We start from the raw sequence: 19,709 nt of genomic DNA, 5'->3' as shown, positions 1-19,709 counted from the left end.
TGCTAATTCCCTTTATTTATGTATTAACCTCGCTTGCTAGTATTTATACTTCTCGAAATACCAATGGTACGTACATGTAAGTTTCACTCTAATTGAATTATCTTTATTTACACTTTGCATGACTTAACACAAATATTATTGTATAGATCTGTTAAATTTTGCTCTAATTTTCTTTCATTGGTATGCTTGAAGATGTGCAAAACACTTACCAATATCATCGATTTTTAGGCCTGGCCTCAGCGTGTAGTCTGGTTCTGTAGGCTCTGGTTCATCATCCACATCAGATGCTTAGAGAGAGAGAGAGAGAGAAAAAGAGAGAGAAAGAGTGAAAGAGAGAGGGAGAACAGAAGAAACTGGGTGAACCTAAATCACAGCTGACCAGAGAGCTCGGCTTTAAAAGCGCTGTTCCAGCCTAAAGGATTTTAATTACATCAACGCTGACATCTTGAGGGGGAACATGCAAGAGAGTGGCAAGACAAGGGGTGCAGAGGTTAAAAAAGCCCAGAGCAGACCAGACTGACAAGCCGTAACATCAGCAGCGCTGTCGACAAAGAGATGGGGAAGAGAGAAGTGGGGCTGTGAGGGACGGCAGATCAAACCTGAAGAGGGCCAGTGTGCGAGAAGAAAGAGAGTCGCAGCGTTGAAGGAGGGAGGAGAGGTTAATACTACAGGGCTGTGGAAGTTAAAAGGACCGGACAGGCCGGGGATCAAAGACTGTGTGTACACAAGCGTGAGAGTGTGCGGCCGCATGTGTGAGCGGCTCAGAGGGACTGAGAGGTAGCAGCAGAGGGAGAGGGAGCATACCAGTACGTATACATAGCCACCCACTGACCGGACAGAGCAATTAATGAATTCTGACAGGGAGCAATGAAGGAAGGGTGAAAGAGCCGGAAAAGGGAGAGGAAGAGGACAGGAAGGAGGCGGAGGTGAGGTGGGGTCATCAAAGCAGAAGCTGCTCGCTGTAGGATGGGGGAAGTGGGGGGGGATAAACGGCGAGAGGAGACAATGAGGAGCAAAGAGATGAGAAACTGTGAGTGAGAATATGTGTGTGTGTGGGTGGTTGGGGGTGATTCGCTGAGGGAACTAGATGTGTTTTTTTTTTAAATTGAAGAACCCATGTGCAGCAAAGTCAGAACACTGCAACGGGCGTCAGACAGCACAGGCACAAAGACGCAACATGGGGCATACCTGTGGAGCAGCAGACGTACACCCGTAGTCTGAGGCAGCTGCGTCCATGGTGATGAGTAGGCGTGGCTGCGCAACACAAAACAGACAGCACATCAACAGCTTGAGGCTCACCAGAGGCAGCTTTGCTTCCTCCTGTTTGCTGCAGGCGTGACGTGCAGTCGTAGCAAACATAAAGCAAATTCTAGAGTTTTAATATGTAAATTATGTTTTTTTTTTTATTATAATATCAATAATACAAACCAGCTAGATTTTGTCACTGCTTTATTCAGTGAATTATGACAAAACCTCGATGCAAAAGTTTATGAAAGACTGGCAACACCCAACAACCCTAGGTAGGTATAAACTATGCTAAACCTTACCATTCAAAGGAGGGGCACTTTTATGTAATCAATATCACACGAGAGGTTGAGACTAGAGGTTGACTGATATAATGACGATATTTTAGACTAATATTTGTGTGTTTTTTTTTTCTGTACACGTATCCATTCGCTGATCTATTATCTAAAAGCCAAAGTCTGATCTCCAGCTGGCGAGCTGCCACCATTGTGCATATGTCCGTTCCCATGGAGAATCATGTAAACGCGAAAACGATTACCAATCACTACGCGTGAAGCATCTACCTTTACATAAAATAATGTCCATACGCCACAGCGACTGTCAGTGTTGTTTTCCGTTCCTTATCTGCACTAAACTAAAGATGCTATTTTCTCGCTGCGACACGAGAAAAGCTGCATGTCATGATCTGTTTTTTTTTTTTTGGTGTACATTTCAAATTGAGACTAAAGCTGATTGTTAATATTAGCTGGTGCAAGTTTTTTAGACTTGTGTAACAATTGTTATCATTGTGTAATTTTTATCATGTAAATGTAAATATCGTGCAAAAAATCGGCACTACGTATCAGGTATTGACTGGACTGATGTCAAAATAATCGTTATCTGCATCGGCATTAAAAATCCTGTATCTGTCGATCTCTCGTTGAGACTGACCACAGTCTTAACTATTTACACCCAGGAATAAAAATTACCACTTGCAATGTCTAAAATGATAATGATAAAAAAATAAAGATGGCTTTTTTTTAAGTGTGAATAGTGAATTAGCAAATGAAAGACCAGCAAGTTAGTGCTACGCATCTAAACAAGGTGAACATGACTTGTTGAATTTGTAATGTAGCATCAGAATGGGAAAGAAATACATTTTTATTTTGCACACGCATCTCCTAGGTTAACTGAGAATAGAACGTTGGAAAAAAAAAAAGGTTTATTAACTGGACCAATGACTGGATTTCCGTGGTGAGATTAAGGTGGTAGGATCAAATTTAGTTATTAACAGCATGGATTCTTTCTGCCTTATATCTTTAGTACAAAACATTAAATGCACTGGCATTTCGGGCTAGCATTATACGTGATCGCTGTGAGTTGCAGGGAAATAGGCCAAATGATGAGTCAGCAATCTCTAGGGGTAGCGGCTGCTAGTGTTATTGGCCATATAGGTGGTTACCCAGGGATTAGGTTGCATTAGAAGTTTTCTTTTTTGCTTGGACTATTGCAGGGGGTTTGTGCTTGCTGAAGTGAGAAGGAAAATTATTTTATGTGCTTTGTGTGGGACTTCAGTGCATTTTATTATGTCCCATCATTTAAAGGATTTCCTCAATATTGACTGGTTGGGTGGATGAAAACAGAGGGTATGGCCCAGGGCACCGTTCATGCAAGAACCACCACCATCTATGAGATCTGTCTGTAGTGCCAATGCACAACAATAGTATCAGTATTGGTCTACTATAATAAAATACGAAGCCATGATTAGAAATAGAATCTAAAAAGTGAAGGATTGCACATGCGGATGATAATATTAATTGGAGTGGGATTCTATTTGGCTGCCGTAGTTTCTGTTTAATAGCTGGCTGATGGGCATCATTGCTTCCTGGGACGCTTTAAACAGACCCACTCTTAATAACATCCAGAGCACCGGTGCCTTTCATGTACTGTCAGCTTAAACTGTCTGATGTTAAAACGATCTAAAAACGAGTGCATAAATGTTCTTTTTAAGCTTAAAAATAGGTCTAATCCTGTCTGAACAGTCTGGCAATGTTTTATTTCAATAATGTGACCAAATAACTGCTTAAAATATGCAAAAAAATGCAATACCTAAGTCGAGGTTTTGCCGACAGCGGCCAGTGGAGAACCAAACAAAGACCGGAGCATCTTTTTGTTTGTGACAGCGTTGAGCATCTTTCTTACTGTGGCCCAGCGGAGCAGAACGTTCTGGAGACGTCTTCCATTAAGCATCGTGGGCTGAATAGACGCTGCACTCATTACAGAAGTTTGTTTATGACATCTTTTGTCGTAATGTTTGCTGATGAGCCCCAAAGTTCATTACTCGTACGTTGTCATTTCGGCACAAGGTGCTGCAAGTTAATTTGATGAGCAGTCAACAAAATGGGTGAGGCCGTTTGACTGCAAGGTGATGTGATTAGATGTGAATCAGTAATTTGTTATCCTGAAATGATACCGTGTTCCATTCAGCTTGGAAGTCGGACCCGTGAACGACATATTCCAATTGCAAACTGGAAAACCACTGGCATTTGCTAATTGTGGTGCTCAGTGATGAGGCTAACTATAATGAGGAAGAGTAGCAGATAAAATATATTTTCTATATTTTATAATTTTGAACAAGTTGAAGGTTGTTCCGTGCTTATGTGTAGGACTGCTTTAAGGAGGTCCTAACATTTTAAGCAGCAAATAAACTGTCTTTTTAGTCAGTTGTCACTTTGTTTTATGACAACCATGTTGGATTTTGGAGACGCTGTTGGTGAGAAACTTTCAAATTCCCAAACAAGATTATGTTTTGAAGAGCATTTGAGACGATGAGTTAGAGAGGCATCAAGCAATCTGGATTCCTCTGATTCTAGGCCAGAATGGCTCCAAAAAGTTATAGATTGCTTGTACATTAAAATATTGATATTTTTCCAGATCAGGGAACGTAACATATATTAGTGCTATTAGGCTATTAGGTTACACTGACAACAATACTCTTTGGAGTAGAAGTTATGACTGCAAGAAGCTAGCTTCCAATTTGGCTGTCTGGAAAAGGACTATTTCACAAATGTTTGTTTCTCTGGGTTAAATCAGATCAAATCTAATATAATCTAATATATTTTGTCTTTGAATACCTTTCTTTTATTTGTAAAGAATAACCAAAAAAAGCTTGCTTTGGTCAATAGTTAAAAAACAAACAAACAGCAGAACGGCCCCGTTTCAAGTTTTTGCATTTATCTGCAAGTTCTTTGTTGGTAACTAAAACTGCAAACAATCAATGAGGTGAACAAAAACTCACGATATTCATCTAAATATTAATGCAGATTTTTAGAAATTCAGATCTTTATGTTTATATAATGGGATACGGAATAAATCTTGCGTATACAAAAAACTTCTTATTTCCATATTTCAAGATTTGGAAAATCAAATTCCACACTTTTCCTGGCTGTGGAAGACTGTGTGGGAAGCCTGCTTCTAGAAGGGGAACTGCATGTTCCACTGAGGCATTTCTGATGGTCACTCAGCCTGTCACAGCAGAGAGTAAGACATCTGCAGACAACATGAAGACAAACCTATTAAAGCAAAGTTGCTCTGTTTTATCAAATATCAAACGATCCAATGCAAACATCACTGGGCATGCGGGATTAGGAGATGTTGGCTTTCTTTTGTCAAGGCCCACTAATAAAAGATGTGATATTAAAATATCACCTATGTTATAATGTGGTTATAACCACATTATAAAGCCGATGGCTCCCACTGACACACAGTGTGTAGTCACCTCTGGTCTGAATGAGAGTCCTTTAAGCTGCTCCCTTATTCAGGGGCCACCACAGAAAATTATTTCAAGTTGCAAACAGCTTTACACCTGCTGCCCTTCCTGATGCCACCTGGGTTCAAACCTAGATCTCCCGAATTACAGTCATAGATTTTATCCACATGATTTATAAGGAAAAATCAAGGAAATGCTTTGCTATCATTACAACAAATGAATGAACAATTAAATTCAACAATCTAACACATGACACTAAATTTTTTTTTTTTTTTTGCTGTCAAATAAAGTTATAGACATATTTATTTTTTCAATAGAAATGTGATATTCATGTTAAATGGGGCAAATAACTTTTTCATGTGCAAAAAAGAAAAAAAAATTATCAGTTATGGAGCTATAATCAGTTTTTTAAAGAATTGAAAGCGATATGATGTAAGTACTTTAAATGTAAGTATATGTGCAGATGCCTCTGTCTCAAAACATGAAGGATTTTACTGTATTTGTAGCTTTTCAACAATGCAGAGAAAGACAGCTCTGTAGCTTTAAGCTAAAAAAATGGTTTAATTTAATGATTAAAATGTTATTAATAAGATTGGTAAAATTCTGATTAATCCAAAAGGTAAAATGTGCTATTTTGGGTTTTGTTATTAAATTATTTTAAATATAAACCCGAATCACCTGAAACTGGCATACAAGTAAATTACTTTCTACAGCACGTTTCAAGCTTATAAATATAGTTCAGCATTTCAAGAGGATAAACTGACTAATAGTATTAGTATTTATAAAATAAACATACATTTATAAGACAAACATATTTCATTTTGAAAGGAAGTGTTTATCAACTGCTTCCTCTCAGTTTACAGTTTTAAGTTCCAACCTTCAGCCATTCACTATTTTTCCCCTCGTTAATCCAAGCACATCAGTTTCATCGACATATTCACAGTGCAGGTTGCTAGTTCGACTCCACTCACAGATGTAGTAGTACTCCTGGCCGACGTGGAACTCGTAGCCCAGCGAGAAGGCGCTGTAGCGCTGGAACTTCTCAGAGAACTTGATGGGCGCGTGAGGAGCGTGGGGCCGGTTGCACTCCCACCGCTTGAAGCCCAGCTGAGGGTCACAGTTTCTGTAACCGCGGTAGCTGACCATGTAGAGGACGTACTGCTCTCCAGACCCCACCATGCGCTGGCTATCATTGTAGTGAGGGCAGTAGATGTCTAGGTAGTCGTTGACGTTCACCTGCATCGTGTAACCCTCCCTGCGGAGACTGTGAAAACAGAAAAAACAACACCGAGTGTGAGGAGCTTTGTTAAGTACCTCAATTTACATTTCTTATTTCACAACTTTGTAGGTGTATCCATCATTTTTTTCTCATTATTTTGAAACAGTATCAGCTTTATTAGGCAGGTTTCTGCTCACAAACAAGGACTTTGACTTCTGTTCCACTTTGCTCTCAATGAACACCTTTAAAATATAAATATAGAAGAAAGGGACATCAAAATAAAAACAATTTTGAAGCCCGGTAGCGGCACAGTGCACACGACCAAAGTACGGAGGCTCCAGTCCTCGATGTGGCAGTACAGGGTTTGACTCCTGGCTTTTCGCATAATTTTTATTTAGCTTTTTTTTAATATATTTATAAATAAAGAAGGAGATTTTTGAATTAATGCAAGCATACATGGTACCAATCTGGACACTGACTGTTCAGCGTTCTTCAAAAAGACAGCAAGGGGAAAGAAAATCTCTCTGAAGCAGCTGGATTTTGCAAAAAGAGCGCTCTGTAGCACCGGCCTGAGGGTAACGATTAACAATCATTAGATGATTTATTAACCATTCATATTAACAGTTAAATGTAATTTATGATGTGCAAATAATTCTGAAATTTTTAAATGATTATATTTAGTTCTCACAAAAGCATTCATACCCCTAAAATGTTCCTGCCTCGCCCCTTACGGGCAGCCAAAAATCAACACCTTACCACATGAACAGATTTGACCCTGTCGCTACACAAGACTGACCTTGATAAAAAATATGTAAATATTTATGTAAGAGAAAAAGATAGAAAAACGGAGGGAACCAGATGGATAAAGATGGATAACTGTTTTTATATTAATTGTTATAGTAAATTGATAAGTTAAATCAGGCCTTAGAAGCATCCCATGTAGGCAGGAAAGGACAGTTTTAATTAGTGATGCATCTAAGAGGCTAATGGGAACTCTGGAACAGCTGCATCCGCTCAGAGCTCAAGTGTAAGAATCTACTGACAGCAAAAGACATCATAAGAAATCAAGTTTCCAGTTTAACACAAGCCATGTAGGAGACGAAGCAGAAGAAGGTTGTCCCGTCACCTCTGTGATTCGGAGGAAAGGCAACACTGTAAACATCCCTGAACAGTTTCAGTCTATGTGGAGGCTCTGGACACATTATGCATAATAAAGTAATAAAACATTTGATATGCCATAGCATTTTGAATTTTTTCATATGAAACTGAGTATGAATCTTAATTGATAGAAAAGCTGCAGTTTTTCATGTTATTAAGTATCTTTCAGCATTCTACAAAGTTATGAGAGCTTTCTCAGCAGATTGCATAATTTTTAGTTGCACGCATATGTTAGACACTTAAAATACCATAAAGATATGACGCAAACACATCAGACTGTATTGCTTGAATGCTTTCTGCAGGAACGTCTCAGTCTGACACTCCAGATATTAATAAAACAAAGCAGGTGTGCATGTGTGTTCACTCCTGCAGGGCTATTGTATTTAAAGCACACAGAGACTCCTCTTCCGGACGGACTCAAAGGCCCAGGGCCACAAGCTTCTTCTCCCGGTGTCAGCGCTTCATTGTCCCCTAACCCCTGCGCTCGTACATCAACCCGAGCGCAAACGCTGCGCTCGCATCAGCCGTCAAAGTCCTGGCAACGTTCCTCTCCAGCCTCCGAGCTCATATATCAGCGCCAACCCTAAAAAAAGGCTCCGCTTGACAGGAAGATAAGGTCTGAATCTGTGACTGCGTCGGGATGTGTGCGTGAGCGTGTCTGTGTGTGTTAGACAACGTAAAATAGATTCCTTCCTGACATCTGAAGGCCTCTTTTTTTTTTTTCCCCTCCCCATCACATACACAGGCTCGTATCTATGTGACACAGACAGGTTGCAGTTGTAAATCACACACAAAACAATGATCGATGCGCACACTCACTCAAAAGTTAGAACGGTGACAGCGTAAAGTCACAAGGGGGCAGCAGAGGGTAATCTTTAGCCTCTCTCCCTGTTAGCCGCTTCTAGGTCATGTCTCCAGGGAGATTATTATTCAATTATTAAATGAAGATCGAACCTCTGTTCCCAGTGTCTGTCTCTCTCTGCTGTGCTTCTCACAGTTCACTTAAAATCCTTCCTGGATTTGTATTTTTTTTTCTCTCAAACCCTCCCATTTTTCTCATCCCTCTCTTCAAAGAATGGAACAGGATAGAAACTCACCTTCTGCTCTCCTCTCATCTCCTCTATCCTTCTCTCATTACATCCTTTACTACTTCTTTTACTTTTTAAATATATCATTAAAAGAACAACAAAGTGTCGTTTCATATTTCCAGGGAGCATAAACCACAAAAAAAAAAAAAAACACAATAAAGAACAAGAGTGAGCCTGGATCCACGAGGGAGGTGTTAATGCAAATTGAGAGAAACAACTGCGAGAGCCAGAATCTAACAGATTTTTAAAAAAAGATGCGGTTGGAGCATTTTATGCTCCCAAATCAAGGCAGGTTTACTGAGATGAAGGGATAATGGGGGGAGGAGGGCAGCTGGGGGCATCTGGAGTAATCTGAACGTAAATTACTTCCCAAAGATAAAAAGCTGGCTGCAGGATTCCCACTGTGCATGTGGGCATGCTTTGTTGCACAGCGCAAACAATATCTTTTATGCAGCAATATCTTAGGGGAATATATGCACATATCTGAAGAGAAGTAAGTGGTAAATGAAATGTCATGTAAAGTTCTGATCAGAGTGCTTGAGCAGCATAAAGCGGGGTAGTTTGATGCCAAGGCTAATAAGAAAATCACACAAGAGCAATTTCATAGTAAGATTCGATAGCAGGGAGCGTGCAGGCAGTAGGAACTGTACGGAAAATTCATTCAGACAATCATTTAAGATATCACACCTGCAATCTTATCTGTACGGGACAATACATCTGCTGCCGTTATAAGCAGAAGGATATTTTTTTAAAATGCTCCGAGTGGATTCAAACTACACAGACAGCGATTAAAAAGGTACTCTGTCCTGACCGAAAGCAGATGGTGCAAGTCCAGAACCTAAACCAACTTACTCGGTCCTTTTCTATTAGAAAACTAACAAGATATAAATTGCAAACTGAAGGTTTTTGCGGAGTAACAACAAATCTGAGTCTCTGGAATCAGACAACAGTTGGTGCATCTCCAGTTATGTTTAAAAATAAAGCTTTAACTGTACAGCATTTACAACCTGCAGATCAGTTTTAGACGCCATAGTGAAAAGCAAGAAATGTGTGTGAAACAAAAAGCTTTACTCGCAGTTTGAAAATGAAGAACAGATAAATCGTACTGTTTTAGGTTTAAAACTGAGTCCAGATAAGAAAAAAAATAAAAATAACCAGAACAAAAAACAGCAATTGGAAGTTCATGGATCATGTTTCATGGTTTATAGAGCATACAGATAGTAAAATACAACTAGGGAAATCGTTCATGGTGAAGTGCCCAGAATGTTTTGATATTGATTGAATAGTATTGAATTTTGAACTGCATAATGTGTATGAACCTTGTTTTATAGTGATTTTTTTTTTCTAAATTAGTTGTTAGTTGCAACATTTTCCTACAACTATCATAACCCCCTTGCAGTTCTCTGCCAGCTAAAAAAGGAACGTGAAAAATATTGTAATTATTCAGGACTAAAATTTGTTTTCAATCTAATAATTTCAGTCACTTTGTTCAAAACTTTATAGCCACATGTTTAGTTTTCATTCCCATGCTTTTAGAATCAGTGATGCACCAATCAACCGACCAGTACACTTGAGATCATCTTTGATCTGTGATTGGCCGGCCAAATGCTGGAAATTAGTTTTTTTATTTCAAAATTTTAAAATTTTAATTTTCTGATCTATGAAGGCATCACAGCTAAATAGTCCCACTTTTTAGCATGTGAACATATGAAGAGAGAGCTACTCTGAGATTAAGTTTGCTGTAAGTTTAGTAGAAATAAATATACAGCTTATCCTTTTTTTAATAAGACAAACATGCAAAACCCTTTCTAAGTTTTAGATCTGTAATGATTTACACATCCCTTTACAGTGTTTCCCTCCCCCCCCCCCCCCCCCCCCCCCCGAAGGTCATTGCATGTAGTGAGTTATTATACGTCTGTAGGTTTTTGAGGTTCATTTTTATCAAAATTTGCCTATCTAAATAGCTCCAGATCATATCTTGAGCTATTTCTGTCTCTAGGCTCCCACAAGACGGACATGAATCCATGGACAGGTACGCACAGAGCTAAATTTTTTACGAGCGCGCTGTTAACGCTCCGCGGAAAGAAGTCTTCACATCGAACTGTTTCCTATATTAACACAATGCGAAAACCTTTCAATGTTTCACTGTTAAATCCACACTAATTTCTTCTCCCCGAAATGCCACCAGCCTAGTTAAAGCTGATAAGAGTCCAGTCCAAAGAGAAGTCTCCTCAACAGCACACCTCAGAGGAGCTGAACAGCGGTTTCCAAGAGCTAACAAACACTTATATATAAACAGATCCTCCGGCGAGATGGTGAGATGGAAGGATCGGCGGGAGGGATGGAGGACTTATAAGATGAGACAAGGAGTAGTTGGGGTTAAAAGCAGCAGAGTGTGGCCACTGGGGAGCAGAGAGAGATAGCAACAGCTAAGAGCAAGATCAAAGAAGGCCCGGATCAATGTCACTACTGTAAAAATCACATCAGAGAGGGTGTGAGAGGGAGACTTACAGAGGGCATGTTGGCGATATAAATCTGTCAGAGGCAACATAATGCCACAGAGTTACCCCCTGCCTCCCTATTATCTGCCTCGCCTCTCGGAGTAACGTGCATCAATAAAACACTTTGACAGGGAGCGCAATCGGTCCATTTTGTAGCAAGGGCTTTGAGGAATGCCTTATTTCTGCTGCTGTTCATTAAAGACGGGGACTTTTTGGGTTATGGCGGCATCGAAGGGATCTGCAAATAGTCCTGCGGTATGTTTTTGCCCTCCCTGCTCCATGAAAACAAACACACAGCAGAACAACACACGAACTAGTAACGTTTCTTTTCAATTAAAGTGGACTGTGTTATAGTAAAAGTACTGCCTAACTCCAGCAGAACCCCCTTTTAAATCCGCTATGAACACTGGCATTAAAATGGAAACAAGGTAGAAAGACAATGATGAACACAACCATCTGCAAGTTGAAGACTTGGCTACATTTTCGTGCAACAAACAGTAGCTTCCTGGCCCTTGTGTTGAGCATTAGTGCTGCGATTAAAGGTATCAGTTGCTGGTCCAAACAGTTTTTTTTTTTTTTTACTTACAAGACCTGTAAAAACGTCATTTTTGAATCAAACCACCTAATTAATTTTGCTTGAAAACCTGCCAAGTATTTTTTTTAGGTGCGTTTTTACATGTTTGCCAAATCAGTTCCTTTAATGTTGCTTTTTCTTTTTCACCTACGTTTTTTTTTTTAAAGTGAGCTGTTTAGTAACTTCTTTTAAATATGCTCTGTGTAGTTTAAAAAGGATAAACATCAACTTGTCTGTTTAAGGGACGGTTCAGATCGAAGGAGCATATAAATGCTGAAAATCTTATGTAGCATGAGAAGTTGTGATTTTTGCAAACATTGAGTAAATACACTAAGTCGCTTTCGTTAGCCAGCTGACCGGCAGCAGGCAGCAACAGGTGGGGGAAGGGCAGCCTTTCACTAGTCATGTTTTTTTAACCATAACTATTTACAGCTTTGATGTACCTTGATACAGGTAACTGGCAAATTCCTAGTTATGGCACATTATATTAAAACTAGCTTTCTTTCTGTATTGTCAGTAGGACTGGGTCAGGTAGCTATATCAAGATATATAAAGATTTTTTTAAAAGTTAGTTTCAAAACACCATACATTTTCCTTCATCCCACACCTATGGCTGAAATGAAGCACAGGGTTGTGTGGTCCTGCCCCTACCCTACCTGTTGCTGTGCACTGCTTGTCAGCTGGCTGAACAAGGGCTCCTACATATCCACTTCAGTCAGAACAAAGACAAATAACTACAAAATGTAGCAAGTATTTGTGCTACATTTTATCTCTAAGTCTATTTATAAAACCTTTAATAATAATGAATGAATAATAAACACAAAGAAAGTCAGTTAACATATTTTTGGAAATAAAAAGTTGTACAATAGAAAACAAAAACAAATAATACAAATTAGATTGAAAAGATTAAAAACGTTTAGAAATTAGTTTTAACGGCTTTTAGAAAAAAAAAAACCCACAACAGACCTCTAGCTCTGTTGGAGAGCGATCCGGACGCTTGCCGCTATTGTTGCAAAACGTCTATTACTTAGCATCATTAGAACTGTATGATAGCTGCAATAATGAGTACGTTATAAATCTATTTTATTTTCTGATTTAAATCAAATTTATTTGATCAAGCAATTTCTCTCTTCAGATATTTATAGAAATTATGCAATACAGTGCTATTTTTTCCTACAGTTTACCATCCTCTGAAAGGCCTCCACGCATTCATGCATCGCCCGTATATTTCTAACATTGCCTGAGCACAATATTAAAAGTATCAAACACTCATCTTGTTGCCTCCTTGTCTTCTCACTTTTTTAGCCTTAAAGTATCTATTTTATAATTTCGCTTGATCATCACATTTGCAAATGATTTCGTTTTAAGTTTGTACAGTAATAGTAACTTGTACAAGTTACTATTAATACAAAAATAAAGTGCTTTGCAATAAAAAAAAAAACAATTTAAATCAGCTCTAAATATAAAAGTTGAAATTATCAAAGCCCTCCTAACCCTTCTTAATATCAGCAGGTAAGGTCAACAGCTTTGGGGCATAATTAGCAAATAACAGATTTCTAATCTCCCATCATTGGTAATCACAATGTTCCAGATGGCTTCGGTTATATACAGAGTTTATAGGCTAACTTGGCCATCATGAGGTCTAAATATAAAGAAAAATGCCTTAAAATCAATTCTGAAAGTCACAGAAAAGAACAAAAAAAACAAAAACATTAACACGCTTCCCCTCTCTGGTTTAAGGGGGCACATCATGCTTTTCAGTTCTTCTTGTTCACACTGAAAACATTTAGTTGTGGTCTATATAACATGGAACTGCAATGCTTGGGTCTGAATTCCTTGTTAATTTACCCCCACGTTTGCCCTTTTTGCCCTTGTTCTGAGGTGCATCTGAGAGCAACTCGTTTTGGTGCTGTCTCTTTAAATCTAAAAGAGGTACTTAAAAGGCTTAAAAGTATAATCCCAAACGAATATAAAATATCTATGCAGATCCTGGACCGACTAGATTAAACTTTTCTGCACTCCTAGAGACTCCTAGTACACAGCAAAAATATTTAAGGCTTAAAAAAGTGTATTTTGTATGCTTTGTCGCCTTTAAGTTAGTGGCAGTCCTCGTTCATTCTCATAGCCAATGATGGAGTGTAATGTCAAATAATTATTTAGTTTGGCAGATATGGACAGTATTGTAAAATTACAGAGCTCTGGGCATTCTGCAACAGCTAAATGTATTTTTTTTCAACTAATACTGTGTGAGGGATAAATTTGGTGCCAATATGTACAGGTATTTGTAATGATTATCCATAAAATTAAGGTCAGTTATATAATAATCGACTTACTAAAAGTTATCATTTTTGTGCAGATAAGTTTCAGCTTGCAGGCTCCAAGAGCAAAGAAGATTTTGAAAACGGGCCCACGTAGAATGGGAGGAGAACGTTGCTCAACGATATTGCCCCATAACTGGGCTCATCCCAGTAGGTGTTTTCCACACACTGAAGGATTTAGTTTTTCTGTTTACTATTTCTATTTGCTTAGCACTTGGCGATCAAAAGTACAAAACCGCAGGGGGTTGATTAGGCTGCTGTGGGTGTTCGAAGCCATTTGACAGCCAGCAAACTACCAATAAAGAAAGATTAAAAACAGAAATGTCAAGATAACACAAGGTTAGAGAAATCAAAAGGCACCGCAGATGGACATGAGGTGGAGACAGATTAAAACTTGTCCAGTGGCGTGGCAAAAAATTGCCAATCAGGATTTTTAGAAGTCTCTCTGTCTCCCGGGGGCTAAAATCTTAATCGCATCGCGGTTTGGTACAGAGATGCGAACATTGTTGCGGGAGGACTCCAATCAGTCAGCAGAGCGGTAGGTATAATTGAATGGCTCCCCTGCTGAACGGAGACTCCCAGAGATTTGTAGCATCAATGAGGCTCTCATCAAACACAGACAGGAGTCTTCCTCTCCGCGTCGTCCTCCACTCCTTTCCCTCCTTAACCCTATTTGTTCCCTCTGTTTCTGTTTGCTATTGCCTGCCAGAAAGCATGCGGCGCTGATGAAAAACTTGCGCGTATACGTTTGTACTGATGCGGTGTCATGCTTGACTCGGTTCTAAATCCTCCCCATTAAAATCGATATGTTTCTAGAGTGTGTCTAACACAGTAGTGTGTGCTGCCGTCTATACACATGCCCACACTTTAACAAGCGTACGCAGCAGTCCAGCCCTGTGCAGCGCCGGTTTATCATCGGTAATGGATCAAAGTATTACAGCCAACAGGGATTCTTGATTAGAGCCCTCACATATGATCCCATTAAATGGCCATCTTTTCACTTCTCCATCTTTTCCTCACATTTGCTTCATTTTTCTGCTCTCGCCTTTATCGTTTGCACCCTATTGCATCGCTCTTTCTCCGTCCTCCCTCTCTCCTTTGTCCCTCATTCAGTCAGGCGTCCCCTCAAAACCTTACGGAGTGCTTTATTGGCTCTTTTGATCGAGCCGTCCGGCTCCAAAGTGGAGCCACATTCAACAAAAATACGCTCCTGCGCAATTATGCTTGGTAATAAGCATGTTCCCCTTGCACACGCGTCCATCACAGATCTTTTTTTTATTGTGGCTTTTCCTCCAACACATGCAACGCAGGCAGTTGGGAATGAGGAAATGAGCATGAAGGGAGAAACAGATGGAGAAAGGTGAGGCTGAAACACATGCACAACCAAAAGAGGAAGGAAAGAGAGCAGAAATGTCAGAATGTACTGTATCAGGACAAAGAAAAGGAACAAATATAAATATATACATTTTCATTTTCAAATTTTAAGATTTTGTTTTTGTTTGCAATATTTTGTTGTCCATTTCACCCTTGCAGCCAACAAAGACCAGGGGCCACAAGAGTTTTTTGTTGTTTTTTTCGCCCTCCCACCACATTGGGTGGTAATTCCCTCTTTGACTTAGGGGTCTCCAGCGTTTATGTTTCGCCTCTAACAGGTTTTCTTCCAGAATTTCCCTGCATTTAACTCCATTTACCTTACCATAAACTCTGACCAACTTCCCTGTCCTTGCTGAAGAAAAGCATCCCAGAAGCCTCCGCTCTGTCGCTGTACGGTAAACAACCGTATCTTAGTAGGTTTACACAACGGTGCCTCATTTTTTTCCACTCTTTCCATGGACTGAACACTGTTCTGTGGGATGTGTAAATGTCTTTGGGTATTATTTCCCTTTGTCTTCATAGAGCTGTATGTTCACTAATGTTTTCCTAAAAACCTCTGAGGCCATCACAGAACAACTGGATTTATATTTACATGAATATACACAAAAGCAGACTACGTTTAGTAATTAGGCAACTGGCTGCGCTGGATTTTTTTTTTCCCCCAGTGTATAAAAGTAAAGGGGACTAAATCAAAAAGCACGCAGCAAACCTTACCAAATAGTATTTGTAAAAAAAAAAGAAAAGCAAGCCATCCACTTCAGTAATTCTCCACCTCGCGATGGTTTATCGCATGAAATCCCAATAGAGTGCATTGAAGTCTGTAGCTGTAATGTGTAAAAATGTAGAACACTTCAAATAAGCATAAAAACCTTTGCAAGGCACGGTGTCGATCAGTCAATATTTGCCAAACAAACCCATCTTTCTTTCTTTTTTTTCCTTTTTTTGCCACTTTGTTCCCATCCACCCTCCCTGGGCTCTTATATCCCTCTGCTTCCCTACATCTCCCTCCGTCTCTGTTCCCAAAGCCCTTACACGAACAGAAGTGATCCCCTCAGACGCTCAGGACATCAGAGGTAAAGAAACGCACCGAAGAGAAAGAAAGCATACGTTCACTAAGCTTCTACATGATTGATGGTGATCCTCTCTGATGGCTCTGTATAGACTCAGCACTCAGTGAGACATTACCCTCCGACCCAACTATCGATTGCTGCATTCACTGCCTCAAACACACAACACCAACCCTGACCCAATGTGGACACAAAAGAAAAAAAAAAGAATAAAAAACACTACCATAGGGATACAGCCATACAGATGGATGCCTTGGATGCGTACTGTGAAACCTGATCAATCCGCTGCATAACAACGATTACCCCAGCCTGACTCAGCTCACTTCCTGGCAAAGTCAGGTGGCAGTGGTGTCCGGCTGACTGATGTGTTTGGGTCAGGGTCTGGAGGCTTGGATATCAAGATGCAGGGATCAGCCTTTCCTCCACAACAACAGCTTTATTACTTAGATCCCTCTGCTGAGCCGCTTTAACGAGGGATCTGGGCTAAGAAACAGGGCCTGCCAGGCGGAGGGACATGGCGCCATCCATCAAGGAGACCTGGGTCATGGAGAATTTGCAAATGCCTCCTTTTCTGCATGCACTTGTTTTAACCCACTTGAACTGCAGGGTGGGTGGGAGGAGTCTGCCTGATAAAAGATGAGAGCTTCTAAACCCCACTCACCAGCCACTTTATTAAGTACACCTGTTCGCCTGCTGGATAACCCGCACGGCAAATCAGCCAATCAAGGGGTAGCAAAACAATGCATTTAAACTACTAGACATGGCGAAGATGACTTCCTGGAGTTCAAACCAAGCATCACAATGAGCAGGAGAGTAGATTTAAGTCGCTGTGTACCTAGCATGGTCATTGGTTAGGTTTTTCAGAAACCGGTCTAGTTGTCTTTTCACGCACATCAATCTTTTGGGTTTACAGATGATGGTCCGAAAGAGAGAGGAAGGGGTCCAGTGAGAGGCAGTTGTGCAGACAAAAATGAAAAAAGAAGGCTTGTTGATGTCAAGAATTGGGTTGAGATGTTAAGGAGGAAAACTAGCTCAACTAACAAATACGTCCAACCTTGAAGACTGCACATGTCGTACCTTTCCAATGAGCAACAGATCTGATTTAAGGACTAATGCGACACTGACACCTTATTTAGACATGGATAATATGTTCATTTGTAGCTGTGACAAGGGGTGGGAGATATGGACTTTAAATTTTATCATGATATATTGTTGTACTATTGTGATAATGATAAAAGTGACATTAAAGACTATTAGCAGGTTCTTGTAGTCTTTTTAGGTAACCTTGTAGTTTTAACCTCATGTCAATTATAGCCCCATACACACAAATTATGTCCTTAAAAAAACACATTCAATCAAATATTAAAACAAAATTTAAAATACGTTTCATCGGGACACCTGTTGAAAGAAGAAATGTGAGTTTTATCACTAAATAGCAAACAGCAACTGCATATAATTATATTTTTGACTTTACTGATAATTATTAATGCTCTCAAGAAATCCAACAGTGGAGAAAATGGCAAAATAACAATCCTGACAGTTTTGGGGATTTTCAGACATTGCTAAAGACAATCTATCTTATGATGATAAGACATTTTTCACAATAACGATAAAACGATATCATAAAGGCCCCGCCCTAGCTGTAACTAAGACCTATACATTTCATCCAACTCTAAAGTGGTCTAAGCTTTTACTTAGAATTAAAAACAAATGTCAAAAAAGGTCCTCAACAAAGTCTTCAAATAAGGCAAAAATGACAAACCATCAACTGAAACTCAAATACAGTTTCAATAAATTTACTGCGAAATTTTTATTTTTTATTTTTATTGGCCAAGTTTGTGTACGCATGCGAGGAATCTGACTTCGGTTTTACAGATTTAAACTTAAATCCATGAAGACTAGAGTCTAGAGGAGATAAGAGAAATTAAAACAGAAACAAAAGTACTGGTAAGGTGGCCAATGAATACATTTAACACCATGAGCTGCTTGTTAGTGCCGTGCCCAACTGTGTAGCTGTGTGTGGTCAACTTTGCTGATATATTAGGAAAAGCCTAAGGGACATTTTAAGCAAGACAACGGCTCAGAGGAAACTGCAACTTTTATTTAACCCTCACACTAAATTATAGGGCTCAGTTAAACACATGCCTTTTTTTTGCCTTTGTTGCTCTAAAGGAGGCAAAGAAAAGCAAAACTGAGGTGGGTGCCAACTAAGCTCCAGCCTAATGGGCTTTCAAGACAAAACCTCAGCTGGCTTTAAACATTAGTCTCTATGACGACCAAAAAAGTCCTCAATTGTAGCAGAGAGAGAGGGGAAAGAATGAAAGGAGGGGGGAGGGGGGCTACAGGGGTTTGTGCTAAAATACAACCTTCCTTTACTTTAACATCCTCTTTCTCTCTAATGGCCAATTAAGCATTACTTATTATCATTCTGTATTATCACAAATCATCTGCTATTACTGTGCCAAAACCAGTTTCAAAGTGATATAATGTGGGGATTTTGTTTTTTGGGGATTTTTTTTTTCCATTACATCTGGGTCCAACATGAGCAGGCTGGAAACAGCGAGGTAGAGAAGGGAGTGTTACTAAATCTGTTTTACTGCGCGACCAGTTCTATACGCTTCACTTTTACTCAAGGGGAGATGTCCACATGATGAAATATGGTCAGAAGAAGGGACAATGTTCTTCCACTTTCTTTAAAGAAGTGGTTTTCTAAAAATATTCTTTAATATTTTCTATTTCCAAGCTAGAATGCTAACGATGCCATGAGGTTTGAGAAAAGGGATGCATATCCAGGCTTTGTTCTCCTGATTTTATTTCAACTCAAACTAAATTTTCTCTTCTTAAATGTATAGAAGAGTAAACACAGCCAAGCAAATGACAGAACAGCAATGAAAATGAATGAATAAACTTCACAATCAACATCAAGCCTACCTAGATAACCGTATTCAGAAAGGATGCCATGTAGTGACTGTAACCTATGCATTATGTTGATGTCAATAAATGCAACATGTTCACATATTATTCTTGTTAACATGGACAGAGTGCAAACTTTTGGATAACGCTTGACATTCTTGCTCCAGATACATGTATGTTTTTTTTCTAAGGGACCTCTGGCTTTACAGTAAATCCCCAGCTTGTTACAGTAAGACTCCATTTCTGATAAAAAGACAGTGATGCATTTAGTGCGATGCCACATTAGAGACCTTTCCAACACTGAAATTATATCAGCCACTAAGGTGCATCCTTGTTCAGTTTTTTTCACCCTCACCAGGTCCTGAAATTAGGTAAGTGCAACCTCAGATGAACCAAAGCACATCACTTTTTCCACAGAACAACTTTAGTGGGAGCAATTGCCCCCACTTCTGCATTGTAGCAAATAGATTAATTCAGAACTGGGGCCTGTGCAGGTTCTCTCCA

The 19,709-nt window shown here is 39.5% G+C and overlaps 1 protein-coding gene across 3 annotated transcripts in view; it reads right to left on the bottom strand.

Annotated features, from left to right (window-relative positions):
• Window positions 1-19,709, bottom strand: part of efna3b (ephrin-A3b) — a 118,476-nt gene that overhangs the window by 11,713 nt on the left and 87,054 nt on the right. For all 3 annotated transcript variants that reach the window (XM_021318158.2, XM_012865835.3, XM_012865834.3), the window contains exons 3-5: window positions 5,965-6,257; window positions 1,189-1,254; window positions 210-287 (exon numbers count right to left, since the gene is read on the bottom strand). In XM_021318158.2, coding sequence (XP_021173833.2) covers window positions 210-287; window positions 1,189-1,254; window positions 5,965-6,257 — 437 coding nt within the window. The remainder of the gene's footprint in view (window positions 1-209; window positions 288-1,188; window positions 1,255-5,964; window positions 6,258-19,709) is intronic.

This window comes from Fundulus heteroclitus, chromosome 3, assembly GCF_011125445.2.
Source record: "Fundulus heteroclitus isolate FHET01 chromosome 3, MU-UCD_Fhet_4.1, whole genome shotgun sequence".
NCBI classification, from domain to species: Eukaryota; Metazoa; Chordata; class Actinopteri; order Cyprinodontiformes; family Fundulidae; genus Fundulus; species Fundulus heteroclitus.
The sequence above is the reverse complement of the archived record's forward strand: the minus strand, read 5'-3'. Positions and strand labels throughout refer to the sequence as shown.